The following is an 18,241-nucleotide window of genomic DNA, read 5'->3' on the forward strand; positions in this document are numbered from 1 at the left end:
CTGCTGAGAGGGGAGGGAAGGCTGCTGAGGGGAGGAGACGGTGGAGTCCACCTGCCAGCTGTGTGGAAGCTGAGCTGGCCAGGGACGCTGTGCAGATGGCTGGCGGGCTTGGGGATGGAAAGGCTCCACCTCTAAGCCAGCCCCTTCCCCTTTATCCAGCACTGTGTTTTATCCCATTTCACCTTTCAGCCTTTAGAGCTTGTCTTGCAAGCACAGAAAGTCTCAGGGAGACCAAGGAACATTCGTGTCTCTTCCAGCTGCTGCTCTCCCGGGCTGTGGAGGTGGATTTGCAGAGGGGGATGCTGTGTGTGTGTGTGTGTGTGTGTGTGTGTGTGTGTGTGTGTGTGTGTGTGTGTGTGTGTGTGTGTGTGTGTGTGTGTGTGTGTGTGTGTGTGTGTGTGTAGGGTCGCATGGCCCTGGGTGATCTGTGTCACTGCCAGTCTCAACCAGCAGAGGGCGCTGTAAGGCCTCCATTGCAGAAGGCAGTGCCTGGATAGCGGTCTGGAGAGGCGCAGAGCCCAGAGCAGCAACTCAGCAGACCACACAGATTCTTTGGCTGCCCTGAACTGTTTCTGGTGCCTCTATGCGCAGTTGACCCTGAGGAGCATAGAGGAAGACACCAGAGGGGCCTGTTACATGGAGCCTGATACACTGTTGTCCCTCTGAGCTCTCATGCAGATGGGTATTTGAGCAGATGTCCTGGAGCTCCCACCCTCCAGGCTGCCGGGTCAAGCCATCCACTTACATCCTCCCATCCCACCACCACCAGGAAGTCCACTGCAGCTCCTGGCAAGCCCCCTGCCTGCTTTGGGAGTACCACCCGGCATGCCAAGCAGAGGTGTATCCACAGTTTTGGTATTCACTCCTTTCAAGCCCTGGCCTGTAGGAACTGGAGAACAGAATGCAGGCCCAGGATCTAGGCCTAGCTCTCTCAGGCCGTGTGTGGTGAAGCATCAGCTCAGTCTGTCTATTCGTCTGTTCGCCAGTTGCCCAAGAAATGCTCTGAAAATGACAACAGGGAGGGGTTGGAGCCCCAGAGGAAAATCCTGGCTCAAGGGGATGCAGAAATTCCCATTACACCCCTGCATGCACACCTGTGGTCACACACACACACACACACACACACATGTACACATGTGTGCGCACCTGTGAGGATAGCAGGTGTGGTCTCAAAGAAGGGCTACTCTGGGACTCCTGTAGGATTCTGGGTTTTCATTAGGACAGTCACTCATTCATTCAGTCATCATCCATCCACCATCTATCAAGTCCACCCTCCATCTACCAACCAGCCATCCAACTGTCATCCATCCATCCATCTGTTCGTCCGTCCGTCCGTCCATCCATCCATCCATCCACCTACCCACTTGTCTGTTTACCCATGCATCTATCTATGCTCTTACCATTTATCTGCCCACCCATCCATCTATCCACACATCTTCCATTTCTTGTATACATTCAGTCCACCCATCTATCTAACCAATTAACCTACCCACCCATCCATCTGCCCAGCTCACATGCACATCCATCTATGTATTTATCCAACCTCTCCACCGTCCTCTGTCTGTTCATCCATCCATCTAGCAGATCTGCCTATCCATCCAACCATCGATCCACCCACCCACCCATCCATCTATCCATCCATCCACTAGTCTATCCTTCCTTCATGTCCATTCAGTCCATCCATCCACATACTCACCCATCTATCCCCCGTCTACCTAATCCATCCTTCCATCTGCACTGTCTGTCTATCCATCCATCCACCCAACCATCCCTCCACGTGCACTTGTTGGGTCACAGGAATGAGGTGTTTATCATACTCGAGATTTCCCCATGGACGGGTACCGTTGCACACTACCGCTGGTGATGCAGGAGCGTTCCTGTTGCTCTACACACTTGCCAACATTTGCTATTATCAGTTTTGAAAACTTTGCCCAGTCTCATAGTTACAAATGCTATCTCGCTGAGGTTTTAATCTCCATTTTCTCGGATGACTGACACTGTTTTAATATGTCCGTGGGCGGTTTTAGAAGCAGGATGTCATGGGCTGGAGGTGTGGCTCAGTCAGTGACAGAGCACTTGCCTAGCACGTTAGGCTCTGGGTTTGCTCTCCAGAAGTGACAACATATACTGCCTGTCTCTCAGGTATCTCTAGTAGGTGTCCTTCCCTTTGGTTTTATAAGATTGATTCTCTCTGTGTCTCTGTCTGTCTGTCTGTCTGTCTGTCTGTCTGTCGTTTCTAATTTTGAGCTTATGGCAGTCTGGGCTTATGACAGTCTGGGATTTGAGACAGTCAGCCCAGACTGACCTCAAACTACCCAGGTAACTAAGGATGACCTTGAACTTCTGATCCTCCTGCTCCCACCTCCCAAACACTGAGACAACAGCTGTGCACCATCAAGCCTAGCTTAGTTGGGTTTGGTTTTTGTTTTGTTTTGTTTGCTTTTTTGCATCCTGGGTACCAGTCTTTCCTAAAAGCCTGAGTGTACCCCTCCTCCTTCTGCACCTTGCCTTCCCACTCTCTTAAACAGGTCTTCTTACGAGCCAAAATCTGAATTTTGATTCAGTCCGACCAACCAATTTTCAATTTTTCCTCTAGTGGGTTTTTTTTTCTTTTTATGACTGCTTTAAGGAATGCTGGCTACATGGGCTCCATAAAGACATTTTTCTCCATTTTGTTCTAGAAGCTTTATGACGCTGGCTTTTACACTGGGGCCCATCAATCATCTCGGGTTAACCTGTGTGTGTGCCAGGCAGGGGCCAGGCCCACCTCCCCCACACTCATGCTCCCTGGTTCCTTGAGGCCATGTGTTAGAGGACTCATCTTTACTTTCCGAACAGCCTCAGGGTCTCCATCAAAATCAATTGATTTTACCTGTAGGTCTGTTTCTGGGCTGTCTTTTCTGTCTGTCTAGTGTCTACACTGGAGGGTCTGGACAGCTGTTTTTATCTGAGGCTGACTTATTTTGTAAGTAGATCTGTTGGGACAAAAAACAGCATGGGGGAAAACCAGAAGCAGAAAGACCAGTTTGGAGGCCATGACACTCTGGGGTGAACGCGGAGAACTTGGACTGCTGGGAAAGGCTGAGAAGAGCCAGCCTTGGAAACATTCTAAGGCTGAGCTGCTGTATGGGTGTGCGGCCTGGACATGAGGAGATCGTGAGAAAGTGAGTAGCCTGAGGCTAATGGCTTGACCAATGGGAACACCTCACTGTCACCACTGAGGTTACTTTCAAGGCTGAGAGACCAAAAAAAAACAGGAAGAGGGGCTTTAAAAACCAGACAAGCCATGCTTCCTGGAGGAAGTGGCACGTGAGCCACACGAGACATCCCTAAAAAATGAATGCAGGAGGGAACAAGGTCCACTGCAGAAGACAAGCCCAAACACCAGCGGCCTGGCTTCAAAGTCCTTGCTGGGTGTTTGAATTCTGTGCCCCAATACCACTCCATTCCATTTGCTCTATGGCCTTTTTCAGAATGGGGGTTTATCATTGTGCAGGTCACACTCATGACTCAATACGTCCTTGACCGCAGCGGTCAACTGGGCAACACCAAGGGAGTGGATGGACGCTGCGACAGACTGCCCCAGCTCACTGACCTAGCATGTAAAACCCAAGTCCCTCGCCTAAAGAACGGGAATGAGGACAGCGCCCTCAGTGGCCACTACGGGTACTGCAGGTGTTCAAACTGGGCTGCTAGCCTGTGGTTAAACTGCATTTGCCGACTTGTCACTTGTCACATTCAACAGACCAGAAAACAGGAGGCCCAGGGCAGGCTAGGCAGAAAGAGAAGTTAGCCCTAGCTCGCGCTCTCACCTCAGGAGTCCTGGCTATCCCACATGTCCCAGAGTTATAGTGTGACCATCCAGGCCACGACTTGCTTCACAGAAACCTCTGCTGAATTAACAGAGCAAAGGCAAGCAGCATGTGACTGACAGGCACCCAGGAAACAGCTCTCCTCATGTTCTGTGGGAGCTGCAGGGGTGCACATCCATTTGGAAGGGTCTTCTGGGAGCTGGCTTAAAGCCGAAGAAAGGCACTTAGCCTTCCGGGTGTAGACAGTGTCAGTAGATAGCGCTTGAGTGCACAGCTCTGGGGGTTGGGGATTTAGCTCAGTGGTAGAGCGCTTGCCCAGCAAGCGCAAGGCCCTGGGTTCGGTCCCCAGCTCCAAAAAAAAAAAAAAAAAAAAAAAAAAAAGAGCACAGCTCTGCTGTGTAGAGCCTAGCAGCTCAGGGCCGGAAGCGTCACTAATTGCATCCTCAGCTTTGCCTACCTGTAATGGGGCTACAAGTCAAGCTTCTAGAAGTGTCGAGCAAATGCTCACTGAACACCCCTGTGTTTGACCGTAATAAACCCCCGCAGACCTGAGGACTTCCATTTCTTCCAGTTCAACAAACGACCTTGCCGAAGACCCCTGTTTCTCCCCCGAGCTGCCTGACTCCATTGACTCCCCTCGCCCCTGGCTCCTAGCAGCCCGTGGCCCCCAGTGCTGGGCTACAACCTCTTATCTCTGATGGGCTGCAGTAGAGCCTGCCAGGTCTTACCCAGCGTGACCTCCGCCTGCATGGGCATAGACAGCGCTGGGTGCTTGACCTCACAGCTGAAGAGGGCCTCATTGTCGATCTGCGGATTGAGGGTCCAGGTGAGCAGGGCCCGCACCTCCACCGTGCCATCGCTGCCTGGGGTGCGGCTGTGGCGCAGGAAGTAGACCGGCTCGGCACTGTGTACCCAACGGGGGAACTCTCGGCTCACCACTGTCTCTGGTATGTTTTCCGTGGTGGGCTGCACGAAGAGGTTGGGGTCCTGGGTCAGGCTGCGCGAGGGGCGCTCCGTGTAGGGACGTCCAGCCCGGTATTCAGTGTCCAGAAGGGATAGTGACTTTTGCATTTTGGTATCATCCACGTCTCGATGCAGAAGGCTGCGGAAGGGCCTGCTGTCCTGGACCGAGCCAGAGCTGGACGCTGGCAGTTCTGTCAGGGGCACGGCATCAATCGGTTCCCCATCCCGTTTGAAATAAACCTACAGTTGCAAGCAGGACGAAGGAAAAATAACGGATGGGTGGTTTACCTTGCTGAGGGTCTCTCAGAAGAGCCTGGGCTTCCCGGTCATTAGGGAGATGGCCACGCCCACTCCTTTCCCACAGGCCCTTGAAGAGCTATGAGCCAAACGATGGCTCATCCCAACGTATTCATCGACGAGTTGGGGGGGGTTAGCCTCAGTTTCTCCACTTGTAAAGAGATGTAAGACGATTGACTCCAGGGAGCAATTGGGGGCTTAAATATGAAGTCACATGGGGAGTTTGGTTTTAGAGGCCACTTAATTGTCATCTGGGCTCTATTATGGTTCATAGCAGCTCGGGTGAGGGCGGGGGACGTGGATGAGGAGGAAATGGGGACAAAGTGAGGCGTGAGAGGGAGAAGAGAGGTGTGTGTGTGTGTGTGTGTGTGTGTGTGTGTGTGTGTGTGTGTCCCGCCTGCTCACACAATTTGGTAATTCAGGGCCGCGAGGCAGAAAACAGGTGCGTGTGTGGGAGGGAGCTAGGTGCAGGCGAAAGAAGATGTCTTCTCCCTTTCTCTGCTAATAGGGAATTCAAGTTTTGTGAGGCGGCATTTAATTTAATTTGCTGTCTTATTTTGGTACACGCGCCCAGAAGCCTGTGGGGATTGGGTGTATTTTTTTAATAAATCAGATAAATAAATCGATAGGAGACGGGGAGTGAGAAGAGCAGGAAACAGCGTGAGCAGGGACTCCAGGGACTAGGTGGGTATAAGGAGAGAAGGGGGGGTGGGCAGGTGAGGGAGGGGCTGGGGAGTGGGTAGGGGTGGGAGGGAGTGGGGATTTGTGGGTGTGGAGGACCTGTCAGAGTTTAAAACTCTGCAGAAGAATCCTTAATGGTCTGCTTTGGGGGGTTTTGGTTTTTTTCTTCTTTCCCCTTTCTTTGCGTTTCTTTTCTTTCTTTTCTGAAAAGTGCTTCAAAAGCAGGTTTGTAATTTATATCAAAGAATTGCTTTCAAGTTCTGACGCTCTAGACAGACATAAGATGCCCGGACTGTCAGGGAATGAGAATCTTTCATATAGAGAAAGGGGGCGAAGAGAGGGAAGGAGAGAGGAGGAACAGAGTGAGGGGGAGCATTTTTTATGACAGTGTCTTAAGTGGCAGCCTGGTGGTGAAGTGAGGAGAGGGTGCTCCTGTAGCCCCAGGGCCAGGAGTCTTCCTTTCCCCAGAGGAAAGACCAGATTCCCCGACTTGGGGGAGGCTGCACATTCTTAGGGATTCTGAGGGGAAGTCTGTGAGCCTTGTCTTCAGCATTGGTGGCTCTAAGGACACCTTTATCACTGCTTGCTTGAGGCTGCAGTGTGACTCTAAACTTGCCCACTGAGCCCTGATCATCTGCCTCACTAGTGACCTCATGGCTGGAACCCTATGCCTCTCTTATATCACTAACCCCTGTGCCCTAGACCCTTACCCAAGACCCCTATGTCTCTGCATCCCTGATCCCTGACCACCACATCTTATATTGCTGACCTCTGTGCCCCGTACCCTCATTCCAGGCCCACATTCTGTGCCCCATCCGGCTCCTGTACCTTACCACAGGGCATCTCCACAACTATCCACTCCTCTGCCCTGGACAGTTGATTCTGGGGTCCCAGGTTCAGATCCTCATGTTCCACCTCTGGCCCACGCATGAGAAACAGTCATGTTGGGAAGGTAGGGGACACTTACCTGTCCATCTGAAGTCTAACTGCAGTTCCTCATTATCCCACCCCTAACCCCCACCCCCACCGCCATCTTGCTAAACCCAAGACATATGTGAAACTCATCGGGCCGAGGACTAGAGTATTATTCTAAGATGCCCACACTGGATCACCCCCAAATGTAGCTCAAAGGCTCGGATACAGAACTTGAGGGATTCATGCCTCCCCTGTTAGAAGTTAGACACTCGAGGTTTCATTGAGCAATTGTTAGGTCGAGAAGGTCCCATGGCTTCTGAGACATTGATGGTGTCCAACTCCTTGGCCTTGTGCCAAAGCCAAGAAGGGGAGGGGGACGCCTGGTCAGGGTCAGTCCTGGGGATGGGTATGACCAGAAGCAGAGCTCAGACCAGGCTCTCTGGATGCCCATCCCCCCCCCCTCTTGACTGAGCATCCCACCCTGCCTTTCCTCCCTCCCGCTTCTTTCTCGCCCTCTCTTTCCTCTCTTCCATCTGGGGAGATTTCCTGTGAAGCCCATGGAGGCCCAGGAGGAGCAGCGTGCTTGAAGCATGAGAGACTGAAGTTGGGTCCCTTTTCTGTGGAGAATATCAGGGAGACTCTGGCAAAGTCCCTTCCCATCTCTGGACCCTGTCTATTGTTTCCCATTCTCCTCAGTATCAAGGAGGGGCTTATTAGGGGCTCCTGGAAGACCACCCTTACTATGAAGGTCTAGGATGGCAGGATGGGACAGGCTACGTCCTGTCTGGGCACAGAAGTGGTCCCTGAAGGAGGTTCAGAGAGCAGGAGTCTTGGCTGGGCCCCCAAACACTTACCATGGGTGCTGGCTTCCCTCCTGACACGATGCAGACCAGTGTGAAGTTCTGGGCCTGGTACCGGCTGAAGGGGGCAGGGGAGTCGGCAGCCACGACTTCAATGGAGGTGGGAGGAGCTTCCAAAGGGAAGGACAGGAGATCAGGAGATAGCGACTCAGTTGGGGGACTTAGGAAGAGTTCTATACCAGGTGGACTTCAGTATTCATGGCTTTGGGGAGCACGGGGTCCCTTGCTGGGGACACAGAGTGGGCCCTGCTTCCTGGGACTTGGAATGGAAGAAATACGGGCCACTTGAGAGGCCGCGAGGATTGGAGTGGTAAGGACATCCAGTCCCAGGAGGTATTCAGAAAAAGTATCCAAGCGCAGAAGGGAGCCCCGCCCCAGTGAAGAGATACTGAGGAGTCACTGCCAGAGAAGCCACACTGGGCTGTGATCAGAGGAAGCAGCAGTTGAGAGGAAGGCAGAAATAGCACAGGCAAGGGCCCAATTTTGGAGGGGGAGGGATGGAATGAGGGAAGGGCAGCTGAGCTGGGTACTCCTGTTGCCCCAACATCTAGGAAGCCAGGGCAGTGAGTTGCAGGCACTCGCTACCTGGGCTGCAGCCAGCTCCAACCTGTGCAGGCGACTATGACATTTTCAGGAATTTTGTGAACCAGCTGTTAAACTGTTATGAACTTAAACAGGTCCCTGCGGGTGTCTTTACACCATGATACCGGCAACTGCAGCAGATCGAGGCCTCCATCTCCCCTCCTCTGCCTTCAACGCCGCCCTCCCCCAGAAACCTGGAAAGCGTGTGACCAGCTCCCCATAAGACTAAGCGTTTTCTGCTTTCCCATGAGAGTAGTGTTAGCATTTTGTCTAGGTTCCGTCCCACAGTTACCTGGCAACAGCCAGGTGTGCCAACTCACTATAAAAGGGGCTGCTCAGCCCCTCCTCTCTCTTGCTTTCTTGTTCTTGCTGTTGTGTCCTCTTGCCCCGCCCCCTTCTGCCGATACCCCTCCGTCCTCTCTCAATGTGCTCTTGGCCGGTCTCTACTCCTCTACTTCTCTACTTTCTCTGCCTTTCTCTGTCTCTACTACCCTCGCAACTCCCCTCCCCATGCCTTAAATAAACTCTGGTCCCTCAGGGGGAAGGGATGCTTCAGCATCGTCCCGCGGAGGCACCCCCTTCTCCCACACCTGACTGCACATCCACAAACACATTCCCTTCTCTCCTTATCTTTCTATAAAACACAACAGTGGGAGGGTGGGGGTGGGGAGTTGCACTGAACGTTTTAAGAGCGCGCAGGGACAGGGGAGTGACTTCATTTTGAAGAGCCAGAAAGCACAGCATGGTAGTTTTAGCTGGACAAGACAGCTTTGACTCCCTGGGCTGGGAATGAGCTAAGGGTGTTACTTAAGAGTCATCCGGAGCATGGGAGCTTCTCTTTACTTACTGTGGATGGCAGCCTCCCTCCCATCCCTTCCTCCCCTCCCCCACACCCCAGTTCAGTCACATCACCCTCATGTCTTGGGGACATTACCACACTGTGAACCTCCGACCTCTCCCTGGTTAAATGGGAACTGTGCTCAACAGATGTGGATGTGGGACAGAACTCAAGCTAGAGAACCCACAGGGTTTCACGCTGGGAGTTCAACCTGAAGATGATTCTTTGCAGCGATTTCCCGACCACTGCAGGAGGTACCATCTTTGAACTCTGCTTGGGGCAGGCAGTCCGTTCTGGCTTCCCTGGCCTTGGGCCTGTGCACGCCATGGCAAACAACAAACAAAAGATGCTGGAGACCAGGCCTTCCTGCAGGGGGTTTTCACCCCAGTTGAGTTTAATTAAGTTCACTGAGCATTTCCTGACACCCGCCAGGTGTGGGGCTGAGTGCCAGGGGCCTGCTGCAGGCATCCAGCAAGGAGGGAGGTGAGAGTGCAGAGAAGCCTGTGTGCTGGTGGGGGCGGCAAGCGCTGGGCTGCTGTGTTTTAGGGCCCCGTGAGATGAGGCCAGGTATGAGCCATTGCTTCCGTTCAGGCAGCCACACATGCTGGGGGGCAAGAGAAGGGAAGCCGAGGGAGCGGGCGGGGAGCTTGGGAGAACAATAGACAGAGAATTGTAATTAAGTGGAAGATGGCTCAAAACAGATGGTAAGTCGGGTAGGAACTGGGAGAGCGGAAATGCACACCAGAACACGTCAATTACCCAGAAGTTGCAAACTCCGCAGTGTAACTTTTTCAGAACAGCACTGAGAAAAAAAAAATGAGATCTTAAGGGAAAGATCAGTGATGGCCCAACTTCCACTAGCTGCTGACTCCAGCCTCACCATCGATTGGCCTGCGAGGTGGGTGTGTTATTCCCATTCTCCAGATGGGGAAAAAGAGAGGTGTGGGACTGGACCCTGCGTGAAGTAGAACTGTGATCTGAATGGTGGCAGCTTGGCTTCACAGGGTCTGTCTCCCCACGTAGACCAGGCTAAGCTTTAATTCTTAATGGTCTATCTGTCGCCCTCTCTGTGTGCTGAGAGTAAAGGTTTGTGTCATCAGTGCCTGGTCTGGAGCCCAGATTCTCATTTCACCAGACCAGCCCAACCTTTCAGCTGCTGAGAGTTCCCGTTCCCTGGTACCCTGTAGCATGTGTAGGCCTGGCGGTTCAGTTTCCTTGGGAACTGCTTCTAGTTCTGTTGGCCCAAAGGCTGAGAACCCGCCCTTCAGTCAGAGTTGAGCATAAAACCCTGCCCCCTAAGCTTTCTTTGTGTGGTTCCCCCACGTCTTTAGTGTCCCCCTGAAGGGTCCCCATCCTCACCTCTTTCTACACCCCCATCCCTACTTCCATCAGCCACCATTTCCATCTTCAATCTCATTCAACACCACCTCTACCTCATCATTTTCACTTCCAAAATATGCTAGTTAAAGAATATCCTCCAGAACGCTGAAGGGCCCGAAAGGGCAGGTGGACCCTTCAACACCCCACTCCCACCCCCGTGTCACTGTATTAGTTAATTTTCTATTGTTGAGGTAAAACACCATGACCAAGGCAACTTATAAAAGAAAGCATTTAATTTAGCTTACGGTTCTAGAGGGTTTGAGTCCACAGTGGCAGAACAAAGGAGTAGCACAAGGAACAGCCAAGACCTCACATCTCTCAAACCCCAGGTAGTAGGCTGAAACACACTGGGGATAGCAGGAGTCTTTTGAGACCACAAGCTCACCCCCAATGACACAACTCTTCCAACAAGGCCATGCTTCCTAATCCTTACCAAACAGTTCCACCAACTAGGCCACACCTCCTAATCCTTCCCAAATAGTTCCAGCAACTAGGCCACACCTCCTAATCCTTCCCAAACAGTTCCAGCAACTAGGCCACACCTCCTAATCCTTCCCAAACAGTTCCAGCAACTAGGCCACACCTCCTAATCCTTCCCAAACAGTTCCACCAACTAGGCCACACCTCCTAATCCTTCCCAAACAGTTCCACCAACTAGGCCACACCTCCTAATCCTTCCCAAACAGTTCCACCAACTAGGCCACACCTCCTAATCCTTCCCAAACAGTTCCACCAACTAGGCCATGCTTCCTAATCCTTACCAAACAGTTCCACCAACTAGGCCACACCTCCTAATCCTTCCCAAACAGTTCCAGCAACTAGGAACCAAGAATTCAGACATGAGTCTACAGGGGCCATTCTGATTCAAACCATCACAGCCAAATCTCACTGAGGTCACACTGAGGAGAAGCTGCCTGATAGAACTGTTCAAGCAGTACCTGAGCCGGTGACTATATGGTACTTGACTTGCCCTCCAGTCAGGGTAATCAATGCTGTTGGCTGTGCTAGTGAAGGACTCTAGAGCCTCCTTCTTGCTGGCCAAGTGCTCCAGTCCTGAGCTCATACCCATTCCCACATCATTAGGAAGAAGGGAGGGGGCTTAGTTCTGGGCTCTAGACCTAGAACTCTCAAGGTACAAAGACCAGCCACATTACTTGTCAGTTGTGTGACCTTGGGCAGGTGACTTGACTTCTCTCAATGTTTCCTTGTCTACAGAATGGAAATAAAAGGGCTTGTGGAGATCCAATAAGTAGGACTGGCAAATATTTTGGAAGTGTCCCAAGTAGAGTGATAGCTGCCCTTGTTGGTGCCCCCCCCCCTTCCGCCCTGCTAGTTTTCTTTGTTTTAGGCTACTTGCCATGGACTTGGGGGTGGGGATCAAGTCTGGTCTCTCCTTGCAGTTTAGCAAGGAGATCAGGAAGTGCTCCACATTTGTACCCATGACCACAGTAGGCACCTGTATCCTGTAGCGTGTGAGCACCCCAAATGATGCTTGCTCAAGCTCACGTGTGCTGGTATAAAAAGCACACAAAACATCTGTCTTTCTTACTTCTTAAAGATCTATTTATTTACTTTGTGTATGAATGCTCTATCTGCGTGCACACCTGCAGGCCAGAAGAGGGCATCAGATCCTATTACAGGTGGTTGTGAGCCACCATGTGCTTGCTGGGAATTGAACTCAGGACCTCTGGGAGAGCAGACAGTGCTTTTAGCCATTAAGCCATCTCTCCAGCCACAAGCACACCAGATATCAAAGGCCCAATTTTTAAAAGAACTTTGCTAAAGGGCTGGAGAGGATGGCTTAATGGTTAAGAGCACTGGCTGCTCCTCCACAGATTTGTGTTCAATTCCTGGCCCCAGCATGGTAGCTCACAAACATCTTAAATCCAGTCCTAGGGGATATGATGCCCTTGTCTCCATAGACACCAGGCACACACATTGTACTAAGACATGGATGTGTGGGCAAAATATTCCACACATAAAGTAAAAATTTAAGATAAAAAATGGTTGGATATTACCGCTGATAATTCTACATTGATTTTGTGTTAGTGGTAAAACATTTCAGATAAATTAGGTATAAATATGTGGTTAAATTCAGTTTGCTTTTCTTATAATTTATTTTACCTTTTCCCATGTGCTCACTGGAAGACTTACAGACCAGTAGTGTCCACAGTGTGTCTGTTGGGTAGCTACTGGTTAGGCTTACCATTTGACAGATGGACACACGGATGTCAGAGATGCGGAAACCTGCTTACTGCAAGTCCCTAGCAGAGCCTCAGCAGGTACCAGCCTTCCAGATTCTGGAAAGTCTTTCAGACGGCACACAGCACCACTCCCTTGTCCCGTACACCCAGCACACATACATATACATAGACCTGTGCATGCACAAACACTCATGAATACACAGAGACACACACATTGACTTACATACACACACACAATTGCACAGAGAAAAACATACACACAGAAAGTCAGACACTAATCCACACAGAGGCACGTGCGTGTGCGCGTGCGCGTACACACACACACCACACTCATACACTCATGTACATACACAGATACAACCTGTTCTAGAGCCCTGCACCTGACCACGCAAAGCCTGACTGGAAGCTGTGCTCTTCCCCTCCCGGCATTTCTGAGCATGTGTGAACAGATAGCTCAAGCTCGGAAGACCGCAACGGTTGTATGGACAATGACAAATGGGACCTGCCAGCATCCGAGTGGCCAGCCAGGGTTTCACACACTCTGCCCACCATCATCTCCTGGGCACCGTGTCCTGGGAGAATGGCACTCGACATTATGCCCTCCGTCGCTCCTTGGAAGGCTGAGTGCAAACAGTCAGAAAGCTGTTTCCACTTGGCAACGCTGGCTGCTTACTGCTGGGTCCCTGCCGCGCATGCGCCACCGTGTCCACCCAGACCTCCGTCCTAGACAGGGCCCTGCTTCCTTGGCTCATCACCTGTGTTCCTTCACCCTTGGTCTCCCTTATATCTCCCTCCCACCCCGCTCTGCGCTTCCATCCATCTCCATCCTCAACTCTATCATACTCAGTCCCTTCCCTGCTTCCTTCTGAATTTCCATCCACCTACAGGCCCTGCCCTTCCCCTCCTCCATCTGCCCTTTGACCCCTTGCACCCATCCCATCTCTTTTATGAGACAGACTAATGAAGCCGAGGCGGTCATTGAATTTGATGTGTAACAGAAAATGAACTTGCGCTTCTGATCCTCATGCCTCTACCCCAAGGGCTGGCATTACAAGGGAGGTAATGCTAGATTTATAGGGTGCTGGGAATCAAACTCAGGACACCAGGCACACTAGGCGAGCACTCTACCAACTACCCTACATTCCTAAGTCTTCACCCTCCCCACCCTTTTTTCGAGACAAGGTCTCACTACGCGTAGCTCTGGCTGGCCTGGAATTACTATGTAGACCAGGCTGGCCTTGAACCCACAGAAATCCCCCTGCCCCTGCCCCTGTCCCACCCACACCCCTAACCCTCCCCTGCCCCCTAAATTCTAGGATTAAAGGCGTGAGCCATCATGCTCAGTTCCCATCTCCAGCTTTCGCTCAGTCTCCACTTCTACCACTGTCGCCCAACTCCTGCCTTATTTCTTCCCCACCCCACCACCACTTGGATTTCCTTAGGGATCGGTTTCCACCAAGGACAAAACTAAGCAGCCTTTTACGTGTCCTTGGCCTGAGGGCCAGCCTCCATTCATCCCCAGCCAGCTCGGGGCACAGCCGTACAGCCCATGGGACCTCCTCGATTTAACGCAGTTCAACGGAAGGCTGCGTCCGGAGTGAGCAGTGTGGGGGCACCTGGTTTTGTTCAGCTTCATCCAAGCCATGGCTTGCCTCATCCAGCTTCTCTCTCCTCTGCTGTCTCCTCTGGACCGTGGTGCCCAGAGCTCCCAACAGCCCGGGGTCGGGGGGTGGGGGGTGGGGGGGTGGGGGTGGGGCGTCTTTCAAAGGCGCTGTATGTAAATAACCCCTCTGCACTTACCGACACCGCTCTGAAACTGCCCTCCCACGACCGCCCAGCCAGCAGGCTCTCTGGCTGATTTCTCACTTTGTCTTAAGAGGAGGGATCTGCTTCTGGAAGTTTCTTTGGCTAATTCTGTGTGCTGCTGCCAACCAGACACCGCCACACAGCCCAGCTAGCTCTGTCACCCTGTTCCACAGTCACCGAGGGAGTTAAGAGGTGGTTATTTTAGGCTCTGCAATTCATATTGATGGAGTAATGGTGATGGTCGGTGATCCGTTTTATGAAATTAATCCTGAAATATGGCCCGTCTGTATCTTGCAAGCAGAAGTTTGTTTCGGGCTCCGTAACTCACTTCTGAGATAGTGCATGAGATAGTGCAGCAGCCCACACAGTTCTGTCAATGATCTAGCTGTCTTTGCAATTTGGGGACACGGTAAACAAATATCCCTAGGTCTGTCCAGCTGTGCTCCCGCCCCGCCAGGATTTAATTCTCCCCACGAGGTCACCCCCTTATCCTAGTGAGCCCACTTAAAACAAAGGCCGAGCCAAGTTCCATACTCAGACCAGGTGTCAATATCCTTGGCTTGGTGCTTCAGAGCAATTGACTGCCATCCCTCTATCCTCAGTCTTCCGGTCTGTGAAATGGGTTGAATCTGACACATTTGCCAACCTTCCAGCTCCCAGGCATTTTGCGAGAAGCAGAATTAAAATGGGCAAAAACCTCTTAACAGAATTTGAAATGCTGAACAAGCAGAAGGATTGTTTAACCCTCTTCTCTGCTGGCCAGCAGCCCTTCCTCTGTGCCTCCTAGGAACACCATGATCTACAGGGAGGGACCCTCACGCCTGCCCTGCAGCTACCTCTCTGTGAAGGTGCTGAGCCTGCTCCAGCCCTGAGGATCGTTTATCACGGGGAGAGCATCAATTAGATTTTGGGGGAGGGGCGGGAAGAAGGAATGGACAAGTTCAAAATTATATTATTTGCGAAAAATCCATTCTTCCTCTCAGCATGCCCGCTGTATCGACTGCCTCCCTTTTCAATCAGCCCATAGCCATTACGCTGTATTTCAAACACCGGAAAAGTAGCCTCTAATGTAAGTGTCCATGAATATAAATGTCCTGAGTGCCCAACTGGTCCACCTTCATTTCTTTCTTTGATTTCTTGATCTTGTGTCTCTGGTCCTCTCCCATCCTCTCCAGAGTCTCCTTTTGCTTCTTGATGTCACTCAACACAGCACCTCCTCCAGGAAGTCCTCTCTGCTACAGCATCTAGAGCAGCCCAGCATAGCCTCCCTGCCTCACTTACCCTGAGCCTGGATGCCTTCCCCCACCTGACTCAGTTTCCTCTCTCAAGGAGGACCTCAGGTATGGCCTCCTCAGACATCTCTCCAAACCTGGCAAGGCCTTTCCTCTGGGTGCCAGGAGCTGGTCCCCCTCAGGCAGCTTGTCACTCTGACCAGAGTCTGCCTCTGCTTCTCCTCACCAGGCTGGGTTTGCTGGAGGCTGGGACTCTGTCCTCTTCATCCTTGCCTCAGACCTCAGGCAGTCTGCCACACAGGAGCTCCATTCCTGTTTGTGTCCCTCACGTCTGTGAGCACAGAGGACACCAGACAGGTTGTGACAGGGAGCCCAGGAGGCCTGGTGTGTGCCCTGGGCTGGCCTGTCACCATCTCCAGCTTTCTCCATCAGGTACCTACCCTGTCACCATGCTCCAAACACACAGAGCTTCCTCTGTTCCTTGCCTCCTTCCCCTCCCTCCCTTCCTTCTTTTTTTTCTTCTTTTCCCTTCCCTTCCTCTCTTACTTCTTCCCTTCCTTCTTCCCTCCCTTCCTTCCTTGCCCCTCCCTTCCTCTTTTGCTCCTTCCCTCCTTCTCTTCTTCCCTCCTGTGGTGGTTTGTATCTGCTTGACCCAGGGAGAGGCACTATTTGGAGGTGTGGCCTCATTGGAGAGGTATGGCCTTGGAGTGGGTGTGGCCTTGTTGGGTCACTGTGGGCGTGACGTTTATGACCCTCAACCTAGCTGTATGGAAGCCAGTCTCCTATGGGCCTCTCAACTTCTCCTGCACCATGCCTTCCTGGATGCTGCCATGCTCCCACCTTGATGATAATGGACTGAACCTCTGAACCTGTAAGCCGGCCCCAATTAAATGTTAACCTTATAAGAGTTGCCTTGGTCATGGTATCTATTCACAGCAGTAAAACCCTAAGACACTTCCCTCCCTCCTTTCCTCCCTCCTTCCCTCCTTTCTTTAAGCACCCAAGAGAAGGGCTCTTGTCTCCTAACATAGGATCACTCAAGAAATGCTTGTACCGGGGCTGGGGATTTAGCTCAGTGGTAGAGCGCTTACCTAGGAAGCGCAAAGCCCTGGGTTCGGTCCCCAGCTCCGAAAAAAAGAACCAAAAAAAAAAAAAATGCTTGTACCATGGATGAGTGGGGAAGGACTTAGGTGTCACACCCTCCAGTCCCTGCCCCATCTATAAGGGTAGAAATCATCACCCTCTCTCTGCCCCAGTGACATTTCTCACTAGAGGTGGATCCCAACCATGAAGTAAGGGGAGAAAAGGGGAAGCCTCAGATCTACAGTTAGGGGAGAAGGACATATTAGGTTGAATGGTCACAGTCCCATGCAGGAGCAATCCCAGGACAAGTCCCATGCAGAACCGTGAACAAGGGAGACTACATGGGCCATAGTTGCAGAGCTGAGACCCCACTGTGAATCAGAGATTGGCTGTGGGATCCCTGTGCTAAGGCAGTGGCAGGATAAGGGAGTCTGGGGCCGGGTCCTTCCCAGCATGAACACCTGCTGTCCCTCAGGCCCTTCCCACCCTGAGATGGGGACCTCTCTGGGCTAAGCAGGAGCCAAGCCACGTCAAGGATCGTCTGCTCTGTGTAAAGTGGCTGGCAGAGCCCACTCACCTGCCTACCTCTCCCTGCTAGCGTCGGGCATGATAGACAGCTCATGGGGGAAGCTTTGGCTAACTGCTCTGGAGAGCAGGGTTACCTCAGGGGAGTGGTAGTTCCTGCTGGATCTGGACTGCCACCCCACCGCTCTTTTGAAGTGTGTGTGTGTGCGTGTGTGTGTGTGTACACTTGTGCCATGTATGTATGAGGAGGTCAGAGGACCATTTGTGGGAGTTCCTTTTCTTCCTACTCCTTGTGAGTCTTGGGGATTGAACTCAGGTCATCAGGCTTGGCTGCAAGCCCCTTTGTCTGCTGAGCCATCTCACCCGCCTTCTGGTGCTGTTTCTAGACTATGCCTCAAAGCCACTGGTTCTCAGAATGTGTTCTCTGAACCAGTGCTGTCAGCATCTCCCGGAGTCAGTCACCAGTTGTAAGTCCTTGGGCCTCCTCCCTACTCATCTATTGGTCTTTACGAATTCCTCTGGGCGACTCGGAAACAAGTTTAAATGTGCCAACTTCTGCCACGACCTAGACAAGCTTCAGTTGGTTCACCCCCGAGTTGCCCTGTGAGCAGAAGGCTTTGTGCATAATACATGCTCAACAGTCAGCAGAAGAGGCTATTCCCATCCAGGGAGAGCAGGCTCCAGAGGACTAGAGAATACTAGCCTGGCCCTCCAAGCCTCGGCACACAGGACTAGGGCAGAACTCTCCAGGCCTCCCCAACCTTCTGCATTGGGTTCAGGACTTCACACCCCCAAACCCCACCTCCCACAACTGCGGCAACTTTCTAGCACACCTGGGCCGGCTGCTTGTCAATAAGCCAAGTTTTTGATTGGCCTTTAAATCTGCCAGTCACGTGTACTAGACCATTGGCCCTGGGGTTCCTTGGCCTGAGCCTCAGTGGGTGCCTCCCTCGTGTGAGCCTCAGCTCTCCCCACAGCCCCTACCCCCACGTGGCTGTTGTGCTTTATAAAGAGAATGTATCATAGGTGCAGAGATAAAATCTATGGGGTGTACTATAGAGCT

General features: G+C 52.1%; 1 protein-coding gene across 2 annotated transcripts in view; it reads right to left on the minus strand.

Annotated features, from left to right (window-relative positions):
• Window positions 1–18,241, minus strand: part of Igsf21 (immunoglobin superfamily, member 21) — a 224,638-nt gene that overhangs the window by 3,129 nt on the left and 203,268 nt on the right. The window contains exons 5-7 of one of the 2 annotated variants that reach the window (XM_087548484.1): window positions 7,523–7,638; window positions 4,749–5,015; window positions 4,541–4,619 (exon numbers count right to left, since the gene is read on the minus strand). In XM_087548484.1, the coding sequence (XP_087404610.1) occupies window positions 4,541–4,619; window positions 4,749–5,015; window positions 7,523–7,638 (462 nt within the window). 2 annotated transcript variants of the gene reach the window in all.

This window comes from Rattus norvegicus, chromosome 5 (genome assembly GCF_021556685.1).
Source record: "Rattus norvegicus strain SHRSP/BbbUtx chromosome 5, alternate assembly SHRSP_T2T, whole genome shotgun sequence".
Lineage (NCBI taxonomy): Eukaryota > Metazoa > Chordata > Mammalia > Rodentia > Muridae > Rattus > Rattus norvegicus.